At 49.6% G+C, this 20,118-nt stretch overlaps 1 protein-coding gene across 2 annotated transcripts in view; it reads right to left on the reverse strand.

Moving 5' to 3' along the window:
• Nucleotides 1-1,129: 1,129 nt before the first annotated feature.
• The window catches only part of LOC129859117 (spermatogenesis-associated protein 13-like), a 39,211-nt gene continuing 20,222 nt past the window's right edge, over nucleotides 1,130-20,118 (reverse strand). Inside the window, exons 6-14 of one of the 2 annotated variants that reach the window (XM_055928499.1) lie at nucleotides 10,388-10,518; nucleotides 6,304-6,483; nucleotides 5,631-5,822; nucleotides 4,742-4,921; nucleotides 4,311-4,543; nucleotides 3,210-3,339; nucleotides 2,716-3,094; nucleotides 2,512-2,586; nucleotides 1,130-2,399 (exon numbers count right to left, since the gene is read on the reverse strand). In XM_055928499.1, coding sequence (XP_055784474.1) covers nucleotides 2,221-2,399; nucleotides 2,512-2,586; nucleotides 2,716-3,094; nucleotides 3,210-3,339; nucleotides 4,311-4,543; nucleotides 4,742-4,921; nucleotides 5,631-5,822; nucleotides 6,304-6,483; nucleotides 10,388-10,518 — 1,679 coding nt within the window. In that variant the 3' untranslated portion in view covers nucleotides 1,130-2,220. The remainder of the gene's footprint in view (nucleotides 2,400-2,511; nucleotides 2,587-2,715; nucleotides 3,095-3,209; nucleotides 3,340-4,310; nucleotides 4,544-4,741; nucleotides 4,922-5,630; nucleotides 5,823-6,303; nucleotides 6,484-10,387; nucleotides 10,519-20,118) is intronic. The other variant, XM_055928501.1, reaches the window with a different exon arrangement.

The raw sequence follows: 20,118 nt of genomic DNA on the forward strand, positions 1-20,118 counted from the left end.
TTATGGAGACCACTCAGTTGATATGGCTGCACAATGACCGTTCTACTAGTCACTGAGGCCTAACCTAATTTGGTTAAATATTCCATTTATCTACACTAGGTAACGTTCCAACAGTATGCTATAATTACACTAGCACTGTCCCCTTGAGACGTATTGCCATATCTGTAATCTCCACCTGTCTGCCCGTCCCCGCGCTCTTTCCCACAACACTGGCACAGCGACATTAATTACCTCGCGCCTCTCATATAACGGGATCCTTCGCTTCAGAGTGCCATCTGTCATTTATACTCTTCCATTCTCTTAAAAGGTAAAAACTAGATTTGGTTAAAGGCAGGCCTGTGTAGGCTACTATCTAAACCGTGCTGCTGTGGGGGCCTCGCTATCTACCCTGAGCCGCCAGGTGAACGTAACCAGATCTGACCGCACAGATGAACCACTGTGGGAACCAGTGACCACACAGAATGCAACGTGACCTGCGCCAGATACTATTAGCCGGGGCTCATTCAGTGGGATCATCTGTGATATAATTCATCTGATTATAACAGATATGTGTATGGTACATTTCCCCAGTAACCTAAGTACCTGAGGGGTAAACAAAGCAGGATCACACTGTCAGGCCCCGCTTCCAGCATCGTGGAACATCTCTTCTGCGCTCTACCTGCACAAGCACTGTTCATAATACTAACCGTTAACACCCTTCTTTGGCAGAGATAATGTTGCAGGTTTTAAAGCTTATTTCCTGCAATTCTACACTTTTTGTCATGAGGGGCAGGTACATTTTTGCATTTTAAAGCTAATTTTCTTGCAATGCTATTCTTTTTGCATTCATGTGATATTCGATTGACAAACAAAATCTATGGGCTCAAAAACGTAGCTAAAAAACATTAGCTGACATGGGCTAGTTGATATGGACTTTTCTGATAAGCTAGAAATAGCTCTCGAAGGTCTGCAATGACAAGAGGATTCTACTTGTGCATTCCACTATTACAACTTCTAGATTAAGTTGAAATCAGGGCACGTGCGCACTATCTTAAATAAAGTCTGATTTATCTGGCGGGATCAGATACAATTATATTCCACTTAGAGATTATTTTCAAAACAAGGCTCCTTTTTTCACAACCAACATCACTTGCATTTGGTACTTTTTGTACAAGAGTTTATTTGCAACAGTGATAACAGGGTTAGTGCGTGTGTAAACCTGTGTGTGTGCGTGCGTACACTGTCGTGTGTGTGTGCGTGCGTACACTGTCGTGTGTGTGTGCGTGCGTACACTGTCGTGTGTGTGTGCGTGCGTACACTGTCGTGTGTGTGTGCGTGCGTACACTGTCGTGTGTGTGTGCGTGCGTACACTGTCGTGTGTGTGTGCGTGCGTACACTGTCGTGTGTGTGTGCGTGCGTACACTGTCGTGTGTGTGTGCGTGCGTACACTGTCGTGTGTGTGTGCGTGCGTACACTGTCGTGTGTGTGTGCGTGGGTACACTGTCCTGTGGGTACACTGTCCTGTGGGTACACTGTCCTGTGGGTACACTGTCCTGTGGGTACACTGTCCTGTGGGTACACTGTCCTGTGGGTACACTGTCCTGTGGGTACACTGTCCTGTGGGTACACTGTCCTGTGGGTACACTGTCCTGTGGGTACACTGTCCTGTGGGTACACTGTCCTGTGGGTACACTGTCCTGTGGGTACACTGTCCTGTGGGTACACTGTCCTGTGGGTGGGTTGTGCTTTCACTAGCAGTCTAACTCCAACAGGGTCCAGCCTCAGAGAAATAAACTAAAACCAAGATATCAGGTAAATATTCGAAAGGTAATTTAAAAGCTGAACGTGTAGTACATCATTGCCATAATTACTATAATACAGGTTTCTGCTAGGCGGTTGGGTGTAAAGGAATCTCAGACTACAAAAGCAGTATCTTCACCACACCAGCAACATGGAGGGGTGTCCGTCTATGTATATTAACAAGTCCAGGCACTGATTTAACTAGACAAATAAAAACAGACAAAAATAATGCACAAACAATACAGAAACAAAACACACAGATATATTGACACTAAGAGGCAACACAAAACACATTGATAAAACACACATTACACAAAGCAGTACGCACATAGATACTGTCTTGTGGGTCCATAACTGTACGTTTTTATCAGGACGATTCTAGGTGTGGTGAGACCATTCTGAGTCAGGACCAGGAGGGGGGGGGGGGGGGGGGGGGGGTCCTCACTTCCTGAAGAAGGCGTGTCGGGTGAAGGTGTACCACAGGTGGGCGGGCTTTCGCTTGGGCTCGGCCAATGTGAACACCTGCTGCTGAGGCACGCTGGTTGGCATGGTAACGTGGCGCTGGTGAATTGGATGCAGGGGCTGGTGGTGGGGCGGGACAGTGCCAGAGTAGCCAATGGCTGTGGAGGAAATAGAAAACAACATTTAAAGCATTATTTGCAATAGTGATGAATCCAAAACCACATGCACAGCAATTGTAAGAACACAAAAGCCTGATTTATTAACGCTTACTCTTAATTTTCCCTTGTCGGGATTTCCTCGCATTGAAGATTGCTTGTTTTCGCTGCGTTTCACTGATCTTCATTCCTGTCATGAAAGAATACCAGACAATCAAATGTCATTCAACATGCACGGACACATTCTCCTCTTCCCAAGAACCCCTCTCGTCGTCTCCTCTTTCCTTTCCCTCCTCCATCTCTCCTTTCCACCCCTCACCCATTTCTTGGTCCTCCTGTACCCTCCGTCTCTCCCTGGCAAAGGCCTGCAGCAAGCGCTTTCTGTCCTGGGGCTTTCTGCAGCAGAGGTAACACAGGGTCTCGAGAGTGGAGCTGTTCCGGAGCCGCAGGGCGTTCTTCAGCGAGATGCCCAGCTCAGGGTCCCTGCCATCGGGCATCTCCAGCAGCTCTGTGTGGTCCATGTCCAGGCGGCCGCGGTAGTACAGCAGGTCGCGGCGCAGCACGTCCTTTTTACAGAACACCAGCTGGTGGTCGAACAGGAAGAAGCTGCGCTGCTGTGTCTTGCTGCCCTGGCAGACGATCCGGGTCAGCTCTCCAGAGTGGATCAGCTCCGAGCTGCGCTCCAACACGTCTGCTCCCTGAAATGAACAATGACAGACAGACATTCATTAGGTTGAGTTGCATTCGTTGTTAGATCACATAGTGATGACATCTGCCTGCTACAGTAATAATACACCTGGAAGACTGTCTCACCTCCCAGCGTAGGATGGCCACTTGCCAGTGAGCGATGGCGTCAACACTCTCCAGCCGCCTCTTCCCCTCATTGATGAGGCTCGCCACGTTCTTCATCGCCTCGTACGCATCACTCACTCCACCGTAGTCACTACAGCACACATCAACAGCATTGGAGAGTGTGAAAAGGTTTGTGTGTATGTATATATACACTGCTCAAAAAAATAAAGGGAACACTTAAACACAATGTAACTCCAAATCAATCACACTTCTATGGAATCAAACTGTCCACTTAGGAAGCAACACTGATTGACAATAAATTTCACATGCTGTTGTGCAAATGGAATAGACAAAAGGTGGAAATTATAGGCAATTAATTTTGTCATCAGGAGACGTGGAGGAGGCCGTAGGAGGGCAACAACCCAGCAGCAGGACCGCTACCTCCGCCTTTGTGCAAGGAGGTGCACTGCCAGCGCCCTGCAAAATGACCTCCAGCAGGCCACAAATGTGCATGTGTCTGCTCAAACGGTCAGAAACCGACTCCATGAGGGTGGGGCTGGGTTGTTGCCCTCCTACGGCCTCCTCCACGACTCCTGATGTACTGGCCTGTCTCCTGGTAGCGCCTCCATGCTCTGGACACTACGCTGACAGACACAGCAAACCTTTTTGCCACAGCTCGCATTGATGTGCCATCCTGGATAAACTGCACTACCTGAGCCACTTGTGTGGGTTGTAGACTCCGTCTCATGCTACCACTACAATGAGAGCACCGCCAGCATTCAAAAGTGACCAAAACATCAGCCAGGAAGCATAGGAACTGAGAAGTGGTCTGTGGTCACCATCTGCAGAATGACTCCTTTATTGGGGGTGTCTTGCTAATTGCCTATAATTTCCACCTTTTGTCTATTCCATTTGCACAACAGCATGTGAAATTTGTCAATCAGTGTTGCTTCCTAATTGGACAGTTTGATTTCAGAAGTGTGATTGACTTGGAGTTACATTGTGTTGTTTAAGTGTTCCCTTAATTTTTTGGAGCAGTATATATATATATATATATATATATATACATACATACATACGTGGGTGTTGTGAAGTTTGTAAAGTGTGTGTGTTGTGGCTTACCTGTGGTCTTTGGGAGTGTATTTGAGCAGCTCTCCCAGCTGCAGGGGGTACTTGCAGATCTTCTGTACGGGCGTGAGCAGGAAGCCGGCGATGGAGATGTCAATCATCTGCTGCAGCAGCCGGCAGGCCTCAAAGAAGTGCTTGTACCTGCCCAGCTTCATGAGGCGCTGCAGCTCCCCACACGCTGCAGGGTGGGTGTTACAGTACTCAGAGTAGATGGAAAAACCCTCCCCCTGAGAGGGGAGAGAGAGAGAGAGAGGGAAGGGAGAGAGGAGGGAAGAGAAAGAGAGAGAGAGACAGTTAAATAAAACCTTACCAAATAGGGATGTGACTGCTTTGAAATGTATACAGTGAAATGTTTTGGAAAAATGCTGTATTTAGTAATAGAATCTGTGTATGTGTGTGACTGTGTGTAGAAAGGCAGAATATACCTGTAAGAGGAAACAGGCTCCTATCTCACTGAGGTGAGGCTGGTCTGTGTTGTACTTCCTCTCCAGGTCTTTGAGGAACTGTCTCTGGAACTTGTAGATGTCCTCGATGTTACTGAAGATGGTCTTCAGCTGCAGCTCAGTGAACATGCCTGGGTTTTTACCACACTGACGGATATAGCCCTGGGAAAAGCATTAGATATTGTCAGAGGTTTTAGTTGTAACAAGGAATAACCGTTACTATGGAGATGCAGTCAACACAAGGTTTGTCCAGCAGGGGGAGCGCCAATGAAGCTGGTGAAAATCCAGAGCTTTAGGGAGATTGTCATTTAGGTAAGTCAGTCCTCTTCTCTCCTTGTCTCCTCTCCTCCGTGACCCGGAAAATGATAAGTGGTCGAGAAGAGTGTCAAATCGAACACAACTCCCCTCCTCCATTTCCTACTTCGACAGATGATGCACAAGTGTCCTTGTGGCAGATAGCAGGGAAGTGCTACGCCCCCTCTGAATCAGGTGTTCTCAAAGGAGTAAAGCATGCATACATAGAAAAATATGCTACTTATCCTTGTATCTATAAAATGTGTTGCACAACTAGCTACATTTGTTTTATCACTTTACACAATTATTCTGGAATTCCACACGTTTAAACTTAATTTGCAGGATGACGATTGAGTGGAAAAGGAGAGTTTCATTTCATACAAATGCATTCGTTTCCACATTTCCTCTCCTCCGCTCCTCTATTACCTTTGACCATTTTTCCAAAAAGAGGCAAGGAGAAGACAGAGGAGAGCAGGAGAGAAAAACAAACGTAAATTGTACCCTAGCGGTATTGTCAGTGACGATGGAGAGACATGGGTTAGGGTCGGTTAATGTTTATGCTCGAGCCCCCACCCACCTCACAGATGTCCCGGAGGTGTTTGATGTAGATGCGTTCTGTGTCCATGATCTCTTTGACCACGTTGGTCCTCATCTGGTGGCGGTGCTCAGCGCTGTGTGTGTCCCGGGGGGCAGTGTGTGGGTTCTCCTGGTCCAGAGCACAACGCTCTACACTCTCCGCTCCAGAATCCTCCTCCTGGTTCACACGCACCTGTCAAAATCACACACACGTTACCAGGTGAACCACAGAGTCACGCATCTGTAAATTAAACCCTGTTAACCCAACCTACATCCCTACGGTAACATGGTTACCATAGCTTGCCTAATTAAGATGCAACTGTAAATCCACACAAGTCACCAGGGAAACCCCCAAAACCTCAACCCACACTACCCTTTCCCTTGAACACACACTACTAAGGGGCTGGGTTGCAGCCAAGACAGCTGGCAGGGTCTAGCGTAAACATCAATTACACAGAGGGCAGAATGTCTACTTAAGACAAAACATGGACGCTTCTTGTATTTTCTTGCTTCCTGATCCAAGCCGATCATGTCTGGCTTTTTCAGAAAGTTGTTTTTGACCTTTTATCAATAAAAACACAAAGAACTGTTAAATAACTGATTTTGACAGATTTTTCTTTCTTTTCAATGCAACAGGGCTAGTGCACAAATGTGTTGACTCCGTGTTGTCTTACCCTGACGAAGCTGGAGGGGAACCAGGCCTCCCTGTCTGCCCCCATGCCCCACCACCAGTCCTCGTGAGGGGCCTCAAGCACCCGGATCACATCCCCCGCCTTGAACGCCAGCTCCTGCTCCTCCATTGTCACATGGTCCCACAGGGCCTCTGCATACACAGCTTGACCCTGGCTGATCCACTGAGAGAGCGAGAGAAAAAAGGGGAAGAGAGAAGTGGAGGGTTACCGAGCTTATGTAATGACAGACACACACAAATAAATACAGAATTACATGCACAGCATACTCATGTCTGACACACAGATTACGCTTGGACTTGGGACACCAGAGCTGCGTCCAAACTCAGACCAAAACAGATCACACACATCAGGAATTGCAGAAACGGCATATTGTCTTGGAGAGACATTTATCCAATGTTCCCAATAAGCTGCGCGCATGCGCAGTAGATCCCAGACCGCAGCGCAGAAATATCAGCCCACAGAGAGAAGTACGAGATTGAACTTCAACAACTGGTCGATCTCCAAGGCATTCCTAGTCTATCGCCAAACATTAATGTAAATAAATCAACAATTTGTATTTATTATGGAGTGGAAGTTAACACTATAAAGGTTTCTCTTTGTGGCAATTGTGATCGAATCAACCCAACATTATCCACGTTCAACGCAGCAAAACGAACTATGCAACAGCTTTTGTTGTAGACAGAACGCATCGAAGTAGGATTCTATTGCATTGACATGCACTACTCAGCCTGTACTCTACACAGACCGGTGCAGCGTAAACAATCAGAGCTGCAGTAGGCCTAAATGCAAATAGACCATTGCCATATATGGATCTGTACCATTTACTTTGAACTGGACTGTGTTTACAGCATGAGCGGTCGTGAGTAGGGCTGTGGCGGTCACAAAATTTTGTCTGCCGGTGATTGTCAAGCGAATAACTGTCAGTCTCACGGTAATTGACCGTTAATTAACATAAACACATTAAGCATCTCCTGGCTTCCACACATTTTAAAAAGCCTAATAAATCCATGTAATATAGCTTACACCTTCACAATAAATCCATTATTTATTTTAGACAGGCCTAAAGAAGCATGATATGAAGAAAATGTAGTCTATATTTCAGAAGAACAGAATAGCATACTCTCAGTTGTCCTTATGTAGGTCCTGATCTGGCTATGCCATATGGCTGTGGGCTACACTAGTTCATTTAGCAGACAAGATTTGCTTATAATTCTGTAGCATTACTTTATAGTATGGCGAATACAATTGAACAAAGTTGAATAAAATATAAATATTTTCTCCAAACGATGGAGTGCGCACATTTGACTATTCCGTGTTGAGCAGTTAAAGGTATTCATATGCTTAATTTTGATTTTTTTTTTTAAATGTAACTTTAGCTGTTCTACAAACGTTGGGCTACAAGTTTTGATTATAAATACATTGTAAGGCTGCATGATGAGACTAATGATCATTTGAAAAAAAATAGCTTGAAAGGCATGAGTTCTGTATTGTTTATGGCGCAGGCTGTACACTTCAATAGTCTCAGTCACAATTTGACACGCACTTGATAATGCCTCGAATTTCACGGCGGAATCCCCTTTGTGGCCGTAATGCACCCTAAAGAAATCCATTCCTTTTGCGGCCCGAAGTGCTGTGCCGTGCTCTTCTCTTTGAGTGTGCCGTGCAATCCGAAGAGTCTCTCACTCACACAGCTCTCCGTCAGCTGATCGGGTCTTTCTCACAGGCTACAAATTAAGGCAGACACGTCGGGGACGCAACTCCTCACGTCCTTATCCAACTCCGAGGTGCATATTGAAGATATTGGAAGAACTGTTCACATTTACTTTGAAAAGCAAAAGCACGAGACTATGTTAATCTACTATCCCCCATAGTACAAAAGTAGACCTATTATGTGCGATAAATAAATATTTAAAAAATATAGTCTGGGACAGTTGCGTTAGAGCCCAAATTAATACAACCACTAGCATAAAAAAAAACGTTTTAGATCAAAACGTTCAGCTTCAAATGTTGATAAACCATTAGGCTATTTCTTCATATTATAAGAGCAGCAATGCGCACACGGAAGTAGGCTATAAGTGTTAATGTTCCATTAGCGGAAAACACCATTATCAAAAGTGACCGCAAATGCAATTATGCATGTAATGCTTTGATTATAAATGGCGCATTTTAATGGTGGAAATTATCTTCTCCAAACTCACATATGCCAGTTAGGCTCTACACCTCTTGTAAAGCAGATTAATGCGCATAATTTTAATTAGTTATTTGGCCACTTCAGTTGTGATACAAACCATATTGGCCTATGGGCTAGGCTACATAGGTGTGCAACTATGAAAAAGTCACAAAAAAGATGCATGGTTTCTTAGGCCGGGCATCATTCACAAGTGATAATATATTGGCTACCGTTCAAAAGTTTGGGGTCACTTAGAAATATCCTTGTTTTTGAAAGAAAAGCCATTTTTTTTATCCATTAAAATAACAGGAGTGATGGTTGCTGATAATGGGCCTCTGTACACCTATGTAGATATTCCATTAAAAATTTGCCGTTTCCAGCTAAAATAGTCATTTACAACATTAACAATGTCTACACTGTATTTCCGATCAATTTGATGTTATTTTAATGGACAAAATGTGCTTTCCTTTCAAAAACAAGGACATTTGTAAGTGACCGCAAACTTTTGAGGTCTTATGCCTATTGAAATAATACGTAACATGAGCTCTCATGAAGTGTTTGATTAGATTTTCAAATATATTTGCATTGATGTCAGAGTGATTAGAGGGACAATAGAGTGCTGAGCACCAGGCAGTTAGCAAGTTCGGTACTAATGATCATCAGCAGCATCAGAGCTTGGAGAAGCCTAATCACCGTGACTAAAATGTCTTGTGGAATTTGACTGCCTTCATGACTCGTGACCGCCGGTGTGGCGGTAATACGGTCACCGCAACAGCCCTAGTTGTGAGTTGATGCGCTTGTTTTGAGATCAAAGCAAGAGCTGCATGTAGCCAATTGTGCACATTTAGTTAATATCCTTCGCTAGTTAGTGAGTTATTAGCCCAGTTATAGATACTATGTAGTCTGCAATGGGGGAGTGATTGCTTCCAAGAGCACAAAACGTGTACATTTCTAGACCTCTATGAAAAATGAGTCAAGTACATAGCTTTGTTTAGTCTTAAAGGGGCACTGTTGTATTTTGAGACAGGCTTGAATAAGCTAAGTAGCCAATAGGCAGAGGGTAGCATAATTGTCTGATTTTCTGTAATAATGGTATGGAAATAATAATGCATTTTATTTTGTAGAGTGGTTTCTTGCATCAAACAACAACTTTGTCACCTTGTCTGAATGACAAGTGGATAAACAGGTTAATGTCAAGCCCTGCATGTTTTTTCCAAAAGTCTCATGGAAGGTAGGCTTACATTGAACACCACATATTGGCTGCTACTGTAGGCTGAATGATAGAACAGCTATTTCCATGTTAAGATATTATCTTAAAATCTACATTATTTTTTATGGTAGGCCATTCTGGTAGGCCTACATTATGATCAAATAGCCACAGTAGTCTACTTGAGCACAGTAGTCTACTTGAGCACAGTAGTCTACTTGAGCACAGTAGTCTACTTGAGCACAGTAGTCTACTTGAGCACAGTAGTCTACTTGAGCACAGTAGTCTACTTGAGCACAGTAGTCTACTTGAGCACAGTAGTCTACTTGAGCACAGTAGTCTACTTGAGCACAGTAGTCTACTTGAGCACTGTTAAAACGAACTAAAAACGGGTACAACCTCAGTGTTCCGAGTAAACGTGACTTCTACACCTGCATTGCTTGCTGTTTGGGGTTTTAGGCTGGGTTTCTGTACAGCACTTTGTGACATCAGCTGATGTAATAAGGGCTTTAAGTACATTTGATTGATAAACTCGCACTGGAAGTTGCACAGAATTTTCCCAACATTCAAGTTTGCGCTCAGCAGACCTGAAATTTGCTCAGTGCCAATTTTCTTTGGAGGGAACATTGGTTACATCTGATGCTGAATGCATCCTGCAATTTAACACATCAGGTAGATAAGCAGCACACCTGGCTGAGAGCAGACAGCCCCACCCCAGGCTGCAGGTACGTTGTGACATCACTGAGCTCATCGAAGCTCCCCTCCTCCTCACTCACACTGTCCCCATCCACCGCTGCACAACACTCTGAGCCTCCGTCTGCTGTGGGGAGGAGAGAGTTAGTACAGTTACACACATCAGACATGCTCTCTCACACACACAGCAATCACTACACCAGGGATCATCATCTATATTCAGCCGTGGTGCGATTTGTTCTTGAGTGGATGGTCGGGGGGCTGCGACAATTACAAATCATTTGTAGAAGGCAAATTGACCGCAAGAATTCCAAACAGATGGAACTTACATTTGTATACGATCACATGTCACTATTATGCGTAGGAAAATATTTCCTAAATTAAAATCAATTGGAGCTATATATATATATATATATATAATTAATTAATTAATTGTGGTTTTTGCTTAGAAAACTTGGGGGGGGGGGGGGGGACGACGACAAAAAAAACAAAAACACCCGCGGGCCAGTTGGGGAACCCTGCTCTACACATTACACACTCTGGAAAGATAAACACACTAACTTGCAAAGCTCTCCCAGACCTGCCAATCCTGTCCAACTATTCAGAGTACAATACCGGCAGCAAATTTAAGATTTATGTGCTTAGACAAACATTATGCATCAGACCTGGTTCAGTCCTCTGAAAAGGTATTTAGAAAACATAAAAGATTCATACTGATAAGTACAGAACATATAATATAAATATGTTTTGTGGAATTAGCATAGATTGTCTGTATGTTTATTCCATTACATGTACAGTATAGAATGGAGATAATTATCTATAACGTTTTTCTAAGCACATGCCCCCAAGTTTAGTCTCTATAGCAGAGGAACGCTAGTCACCTCTCAAACAGGGCCAACTACTAGGGCCAGCTCACAAGTATTGGCTTTTTAGACACGGTTCCTAAGCAATAGTAAAAGCAAAATCATTTTGAAAACATAAAAACAAATGATCATGTCGACACAGACTGCAAACTGGCTACACAAAGCTTAAGCAGGCTACCGCAAAGGGAATCCGAACGCTGCTCGGCAGGCTACCGCAAAGGGAATCCGAACGCTGTTCAGCAGGCTACCGCAAAGGGAATCCGAACGCTGTTCAGCAGGCTACCGCAAAGGGAATCCGAACGCTGTTCAGCAGGCTACCGCAAAGGGAATCCGAACGCTGTTCAGCAGGCTACCGCAAAGGGAATCCGAACGCTGCTCGGCAGGCTACCGCAAAGGGAATCCGAACGCTGCTCGGCAGGCTACCGCAAAGGGAATCCGAACGCTGCTCGGCAGGCTACCGCAAAGGGAATCCGAACGCTGTTCAGCAGGCTACCGCAAAGGGAATCCGAACGCTGTTCAGCAGGCTACCGCAAAGGGAATCCGAACGCTGTTCAGCAGGCTACCGCAAAGGGAATCCGAACGCTGTTCAGCAGGCTACCGCAAAGGGAATCCGAACGCCGTTCAGCAGGCTACCGCAAAGGGAATCCGAACGCTGTTCAGCAGGCTACCGCAAAGGGAATCTGAACGCTGTTCAGCAGGCTACCGCAAAGGGAATCCGAACGCTGTTCAGCAGGCTACCGCAAAGGGAATCCGAACGCCGTTCAGCAGGCTACCGCAAAGGGAATCCGAACGCTGTTCAGCAGGCTACCGCAAAGGGAATCTGAACGCTGTTCAGCAGGCTACCGCAAAGGGAATCCGAACGCTGTTCAGCAGGCTACCGCAAAGGGAATCCGAACGCTGTTCAGCAGGCTACCGCAAAGGGAATCCGAACGCCGTTCAGCAGGCTACCGCAAAGGGAATCCGAACGCTGTTCAGCAGGCTACCGCAAAGGGAATCCGAACGCCTTTCAGCAGGCTACCGCAAAGGGAATCCGAACGCCGTTCAGCAGGCTACCGCAAAGGGAATCCGAACGCCGTTCAGCAGGCTACCGCAAAGGGAATCCGAACGCCGTTCAGCAGGCTACCGCAAAGGGAATCCGAACGCTGTTCAGCAGGCTACCGCAAAGGGAATCCGAACGCTGTTCAGCAGGCTACCGCAAAGGGAATCCGAACGCTGTTCAGCAGGCTACCGCAAAGGGAATCCGAACGCTGTTCAGCAGGCTACCGCAAAGGGAATCCGAACGCTGTTCAGCAGGCTACCGCAAAGGGAATCCGAACGCTGTTCAGCAGGCTACCGCAAAGGGAATCCGAACGCTGTTCAGCAGGCTACCGCAAAGGGAATCCAAACGCTGTTCAGCAGGCTACCGCAAAGGGAATCCGAACGCTGTTCAGCAGGCTACCGCAAAGGGAATCCGAACGCTGTTCAGCAGGCTACCGCAAAGGGAATCCGAACGCTGTTCAGCAGGCTACCGTGTGGCTCAGTTGATAGAGCATGGCGCTTGCAACGCCAGGGTTGTGGGTTCAATTCCCACGGGGGGACCAGGGTTCAATCCCCACGCGGGGACCAGGATGAATATGTATGAACTTTCCAATTTGTAAGTCGCTCTGGATAAGAGCGTCTGCTAAATGACTTAAATGTAAATGTAAATGTACCGCAAAGGGAATCCGAACGCTGCTCGGCAGGCTACCGCAAAGGGAATCCGAACGCTGCTCGGCAGGCTACCGCAAAGGGAATCCGAACGCTGTTCAGCAGGCTACCGCAAAGGGAATCCAAACGCTGTTCAGCAGGCTACCGCAAAGGGAATCCGAACGCTGTTCAGCAGGCTACCGCAAAGGGAATCCGAACGCTGTTCTGCAGGCTACCGCAAAGGGAATCCGAACGCTGCTCGGCAGGCTACCGCAAAGGGAATCCGAACGCTGCTCGGCAGGCTACCGCAAAGGGAATCCGAACGCTGTTCAGCAGGCTACCGCAAAGGGAATCCGAACGCTGTTCAGCAGGCTACCGCAAAGGGAATCCGAACGCTGTTCAGCAGGCTACCGCAAAGGGAATCCGAACGCCGTTCAGCAGGCTACCGCAAAGGGAATCCGAACGCTGTTCAGCAGGCTACCGCAAAGGGAATCTGAACGCTGTTCAGCAGGCTACCGCAAAGGGAATCCGAACGCTGTTCAGCAGGCTACCGCAAAGGGAATCCGAACGCCGTTCAGCAGGCTACCGCAAAGGGAATCCGAACGCTGTTCAGCAGGCTACCGCAAAGGGAATCTGAACGCTGTTCAGCAGGCTACCGCAAAGGGAATCCGAACGCTGTTCAGCAGGCTACCGCAAAGGGAATCCGAACGCTGTTCAGCAGGCTACCGCAAAGGGAATCCGAACGCCGTTCAGCAGGCTACCGCAAAGGGAATCCGAACGCTGTTCAGCAGGCTACCGCAAAGGGAATCCGAACGCCTTTCAGCAGGCTACCGCAAAGGGAATCCGAACGCCGTTCAGCAGGCTACCGCAAAGGGAATCCGAACGCCGTTCAGCAGGCTACCGCAAAGGGAATCCGAACGCCGTTCAGCAGGCTACCGCAAAGGGAATCCGAACGCTGTTCAGCAGGCTACCGCAAAGGGAATCCGAACGCTGTTCAGCAGGCTACCGCAAAGGGAATCCGAACGCTGTTCAGCAGGCTACCGCAAAGGGAATCCGAACGCTGTTCAGCAGGCTACCGCAAAGGGAATCCGAACGCTGTTCAGCAGGCTACCGCAAAGGGAATCCGAACGCTGTTCAGCAGGCTACCGCAAAGGGAATCCGAACGCTGTTCAGCAGGCTACCGCAAAGGGAATCCAAACGCTGTTCAGCAGGCTACCGCAAAGGGAATCCGAACGCTGTTCAGCAGGCTACCGCAAAGGGAATCCGAACGCTGTTCAGCAGGCTACCGCAAAGGGAATCCGAACGCTGTTCAGCAGGCTACCGTGTGGCTCAGTTGATAGAGCATGGCGCTTGCAACGCCAGGGTTGTGGGTTCAATTCCCACGGGGGGACCAGGGTTCAATCCCCACGCGGGGACCAGGATGAATATGTATGAACTTTCCAATTTGTAAGTCGCTCTGGATAAGAGCGTCTGCTAAATGACTTAAATGTAAATGTAAATGTACCGCAAAGGGAATCCGAACGCTGCTCGGCAGGCTACCGCAAAGGGAATCCGAACGCTGCTCGGCAGGCTACCGCAAAGGGAATCCGAACGCTGTTCAGCAGGCTACCGCAAAGGGAATCCAAACGCTGTTCAGCAGGCTACCGCAAAGGGAATCCGAACGCTGTTCAGCAGGCTACCGCAAAGGGAATCCGAACGCTGTTCTGCAGGCTACCGCAAAGGGAATCCGAACGCTGCTCGGCAGGCTACCGCAAAGGGAATCCGAACGCTGCTCGGCAGGCTACCGCAAAGGGAATCCGAACGCTGTTCAGCAGGCTACCGCAAAGGGAATCCAAACGCTGCTCGGCAGGCTACCGCAAAGGGAATCCGAACGCTGCTCGGCAGGCTACCGCAAAGGGAATCCGAACGCTGCTCGGCAGGCTACCGCAAAGGGAATCCGAACGCTGCTCGGCAGGCTACCGCAAAGGGAATCCGAACGCTGCTCGGCAGGCTACCGCAAAGGGAATCCGAACGCTGCTCGGCAGGCTACCCCAAAGGGAATCCGAACGCTGCTCGGCAGGCTACCGCAAAGGGAATCCGAACGCTGCTCGGCAGGCTACCGCAAAGGGAATCCGAACGCTGCTCGGCAGGCTACCGCAAAGGGAATCCGAACGCTGCTCGGCAGGCTACCGCAAAGGGAATCCGAACGCTGCTCGGCAGGCTACCGCAAAGGGAATCCGAACGCTGCTCGGCAGGCTACCGCAAAGGGAATCCGAACGCTGCTCGGCAGGCTACCGCAAAGGGAATCCGAACGCTGCTCGGCAGGCTACCGCAAAGGGAATCCGAACGCTGCTCGGCAGGCTACCGCAAAGGGAATCCGAACGCTGCTCGGCAGGCTACCGCAAAGGGAATCCGAACGCTGCTCGGCAGGCTACCGCAAAGGGAATCCGAACGCTGCTCGGCAGGCTACCGCAAAGGGAATCCGAACGCTGCTCAGCAGGCTACCGTAAAGGGAATCCGAACGCTGCTCAGCAGGCTACCGCAAAGGGAATCCGAACGCTGCTCAGCAGGCTACCGCAAAGGGAATCCGAACGCTGCTCAGCAGGCTACCGCAAAGGGAATCCGAACGCCTTTCAGCAGGCTACCGCAAAGGGAATCCGAACGCCGTTCAGCAGGCTACCGCAAAGGGAATCCGAACGCCGTTCAGCAGGCTACCGCAAAGGGAATCCGAACGCCGTTCAGCAGGCTACCGCAAAGGGAATCCGAACGCTGTTCAGCAGGCTACCGCAAAGGGAATCCGAACGCTGTTCAGCAGGCTACCGCAAAGGGAATCCGAACGCTGTTCAGCAGGCTACCGCAAAGGGAATCCGAACGCTGTTCAGCAGGCTACCGCAAAGGGAATCCGAACGCTGTTCAGCAGGCTACCGCAAAGGGAATCCGAACGCTGTTCAGCAGGCTACCGCAAAGGGAATCCGAACGCTGTTCAGCAGGCTACCGCAAAGGGAATCCAAACGCTGTTCAGCAGGCTACCGCAAAGGGAATCCGAACGCTGTTCAGCAGGCTACCGCAAAGGGAATCCGAACGCTGTTCAGCAGGCTACCGCAAAGGGAATCCGAACGCTGTTCAGCAGGCTACCGTGTGGCTCAGTTGATAGAGCATGGCGCTTGCAACGCCAGGGTTGTGGGTTCAATTCCCACGGGGGGACCAGGGTTCAATCCCCACGCGGGGACCAGGATGAATATGTATGAACTTTCCAATTTGTAAGTCGCTCTGGATAAGAGCGTCTGCTAAATGACTTAAATGTAAATGTAAATGTACCGCAAAGGGAATCCGAACGCTGCTCGGCAGGCTACCGCAAAGGGAATCCGAACGCTGCTCGGCAGGCTACCGCAAAGGGAATCCGAACGCTGTTCAGCAGGCTACCGCAAAGGGAATCCAAACGCTGTTCAGCAGGCTACCGCAAAGGGAATCCGAACGCTGTTCAGCAGGCTACCGCAAAGGGAATCCGAACGCTGTTCTGCAGGCTACCGCAAAGGGAATCCGAACGCTGCTCGGCAGGCTACCGCAAAGGGAATCCGAACGCTGCTCGGCAGGCTACCGCAAAGGGAATCCGAACGCTGTTCAGCAGGCTACCGCAAAGGGAATCCGAACGCTGTTCAGCAGGCTACCGCAAAGGGAATCCGAACGCTGTTCAGCAGGCTACCGCAAAGGGAATCCGAACGCCGTTCAGCAGGCTACCGCAAAGGGAATCCGAACGCTGTTCAGCAGGCTACCGCAAAGGGAATCTGAACGCTGTTCAGCAGGCTACCGCAAAGGGAATCCGAACGCTGTTCAGCAGGCTACCGCAAAGGGAATCCGAACGCCGTTCAGCAGGCTACCGCAAAGGGAATCCGAACGCTGTTCAGCAGGCTACCGCAAAGGGAATCTGAACGCTGTTCAGCAGGCTACCGCAAAGGGAATCCGAACGCTGTTCAGCAGGCTACCGCAAAGGGAATCCGAACGCTGTTCAGCAGGCTACCGCAAAGGGAATCCGAACGCCGTTCAGCAGGCTACCGCAAAGGGAATCCGAACGCTGTTCAGCAGGCTACCGCAAAGGGAATCCGAACGCCTTTCAGCAGGCTACCGCAAAGGGAATCCGAACGCCGTTCAGCAGGCTACCGCAAAGGGAATCCGAACGCCGTTCAGCAGGCTACCGCAAAGGGAATCCGAACGCCGTTCAGCAGGCTACCGCAAAGGGAATCCGAACGCTGTTCAGCAGGCTACCGCAAAGGGAATCCGAACGCTGTTCAGCAGGCTACCGCAAAGGGAATCCGAACGCTGTTCAGCAGGCTACCGCAAAGGGAATCCGAACGCTGTTCAGCAGGCTACCGCAAAGGGAATCCGAACGCTGTTCAGCAGGCTACCGCAAAGGGAATCCGAACGCTGTTCAGCAGGCTACCGCAAAGGGAATCCGAACGCTGTTCAGCAGGCTACCGCAAAGGGAATCCAAACGCTGTTCAGCAGGCTACCGCAAAGGGAATCCGAACGCTGTTCAGCAGGCTACCGCAAAGGGAATCCGAACGCTGTTCAGCAGGCTACCGCAAAGGGAATCCGAACGCTGTTCAGCAGGCTACCGTGTGGCTCAGTTGATAGAGCATGGCGCTTGCAACGCCAGGGTTGTGGGTTCAATTCCCACGGGGGGACCAGGGTTCAATCCCCACGCGGGGACCAGGATGAATATGTATGAACTTTCCAATTTGTAAGTCGCTCTGGATAAGAGCGTCTGCTAAATGACTTAAATGTAAATGTAAATGTACCGCAAAGGGAATCCGAACGCTGCTCGGCAGGCTACCGCAAAGGGAATCCGAACGCTGCTCGGCAGGCTACCGCAAAGGGAATCCGAACGCTGTTCAGCAGGCTACCGCAAAGGGAATCCAAACGCTGTTCAGCAGGCTACCGCAAAGGGAATCCGAACGCTGTTCAGCAGGCTACCGCAAAGGGAATCCGAACGCTGTTCTGCAGGCTACCGCAAAGGGAATCCGAACGCTGCTCGGCAGGCTACCGCAAAGGGAATCCGAACGCTGCTCGGCAGGCTACCGCAAAGGGAATCCGAACGCTGTTCAGCAGGCTACCGCAAAGGGAATCCAAACGCTGCTCGGCAGGCTACCGCAAAGGGAATCCGAACGCTGCTCGGCAGGCTACCGCAAAGGGAATCCGAACGCTGCTCGGCAGGCTACCGCAAAGGGAATCCGAACGCTGCTCGGCAGGCTACCGCAAAGGGAATCCGAACGCTGCTCGGCAGGCTACCGCAAAGGGAATCCGAACGCTGCTCGGCAGGCTACCCCAAAGGGAATCCGAACGCTGCTCGGCAGGCTACCGCAAAGGGAATCCGAACGCTGCTCGGCAGGCTACCGCAAAGGGAATCCGAACGCTGCTCGGCAGGCTACCGCAAAGGGAATCCGAACGCTGCTCGGCAGGCTACCGCAAAGGGAATCCGAACGCTGCTCGGCAGGCTACCGCAAAGGGAATCCGAACGCTGCTCGGCAGGCTACCGCAAAGGGAATCCGAACGCTGCTCGGCAGGCTACCGCAAAGGGAATCCGAACGCTGCTCGGCAGGCTACCGCAAAGGGAATCCGAACGCTGCTCGGCAGGCTACCGCAAAGGGAATCCGAACGCTGCTCGGCAGGCTACCGCAAAGGGAATCCGAACGCTGCTCGGCAGGCTACCGCAAAGGGAATCCGAACGCTGCTCGGCAGGCTACCGCAAAGGGAATCCGAACGCTGCTCAGCAGGCTACCGTAAAGGGAATCCGAACGCTGCTCAGCAGGCTACCGCAAAGGGAATCCGAACGCTGCTCAGCAGGCTACCGCAAAGGGAATCCGAACGCTGCTCAGCAGGCTACCGCAAAGGGAATCCGAACGCTGCTCAGCAGGCTACCGCAAAGGGAATCCGAACGCTGCTCAGCAGGCTACCGCAAAGGGAATCCGAACGCTGCTCAGCAGGCTACCGCAAAGGGAATCCGAACGCTGCTCAGCAGGCTACCGCAAAGGGAATCCGAACGCTGCTCAGCAGGCTACCGCAAAGGGAATCCGAACGCTGCTCAACAGGCTACCGCAAAGGGAATCCGAACGCTGCTCAGCAGGCTACCGCAAAGGGAATCCGAACGCTGCTCAACAGGCTACCGCAAAGGGAATCCGAACGCTGCTCAGCAGGCTACCGCAAAGAGAATCCGAACGCTGCTCAGCAGGCTACCGCAAAGGGAATCCGAACGCTGCTCAGCAGGCTACCGCAAAGGGAATCCGAACGCTGCTCAGCAGGCTACCGCAAAGGGAATCCGAACGCTGCTCAGCAGGCTACCGCAAAGGGAATCCGAACGCTGTTCAGCAGGCTACCGCTACCGCAAAGGGAATCCGAACGCTGTTCAGCAGGCTACCGCAAAGGGAATCCGAACGCTGTTCAGCAGGCTACCGCAAAGGGAATCCGAACGCTGCTCAGCAGCCTACCGCAAAAGGAATCCGAACGCTGTTCAGCAGGCTACCGCAAAGGGAATCTGAATGCTGTTCAGCAGGATAATGCAAAGGGAATCTGAATGCTGTTCAGCAGGCTACCGCAAAGGGAACCCGAACGCTGTTCAGCAGGCTACCGCAAAGGGAATCCGAACGCTGTTCAGCAGGCTACCACAAAGGGAATCCGAACGCTGTTCAGCAGGCTACCGCAAAGGGAATCCGAACGCTGTTCAGCAGGCTACCGCAAAGGGAATCTGAACGCTGTTCGCTAGAAGAGTCTGCTGTTTCAGCCTATGTAAAGGTGTCTATTGTATTTCTTTGCAGCGCATATATCATTTCAGATTTTCAAAATTGATAAAATCTCAAATGTAGTGCAAGGGCATTTTAGAAGCATTGCCTCTATAGTTAATATCGGACACTCATTCATTCTTCATCATGCAGTCTTCTAAACTCGACTCCATTTAATTCCAAGATGTTTATATTTATTTTTGATTATACTTTTGTAATGCTTTTTGTGACGTGGATCATCATAATTACTGTTACAGTATCAGGTTGCGTGATCCTTGTAATGGATACTTGGAAAATACAACTAATGAAACGCAGAATTGAACGTATATCACACTCGCACAAATGCAAACAGTTATTTTTCGTGCTTGCATTTAATTTCTTTCACTAGCAAATGCGAGTGAACTGCTGGCACTTTAGAGCCCACTGAATGTCCATCTTATGTTCTCG

This window comes from Salvelinus fontinalis, chromosome 7, assembly GCF_029448725.1.
Source record: "Salvelinus fontinalis isolate EN_2023a chromosome 7, ASM2944872v1, whole genome shotgun sequence".
Taxonomy (NCBI): Eukaryota; Metazoa; Chordata; class Actinopteri; order Salmoniformes; family Salmonidae; genus Salvelinus; species Salvelinus fontinalis.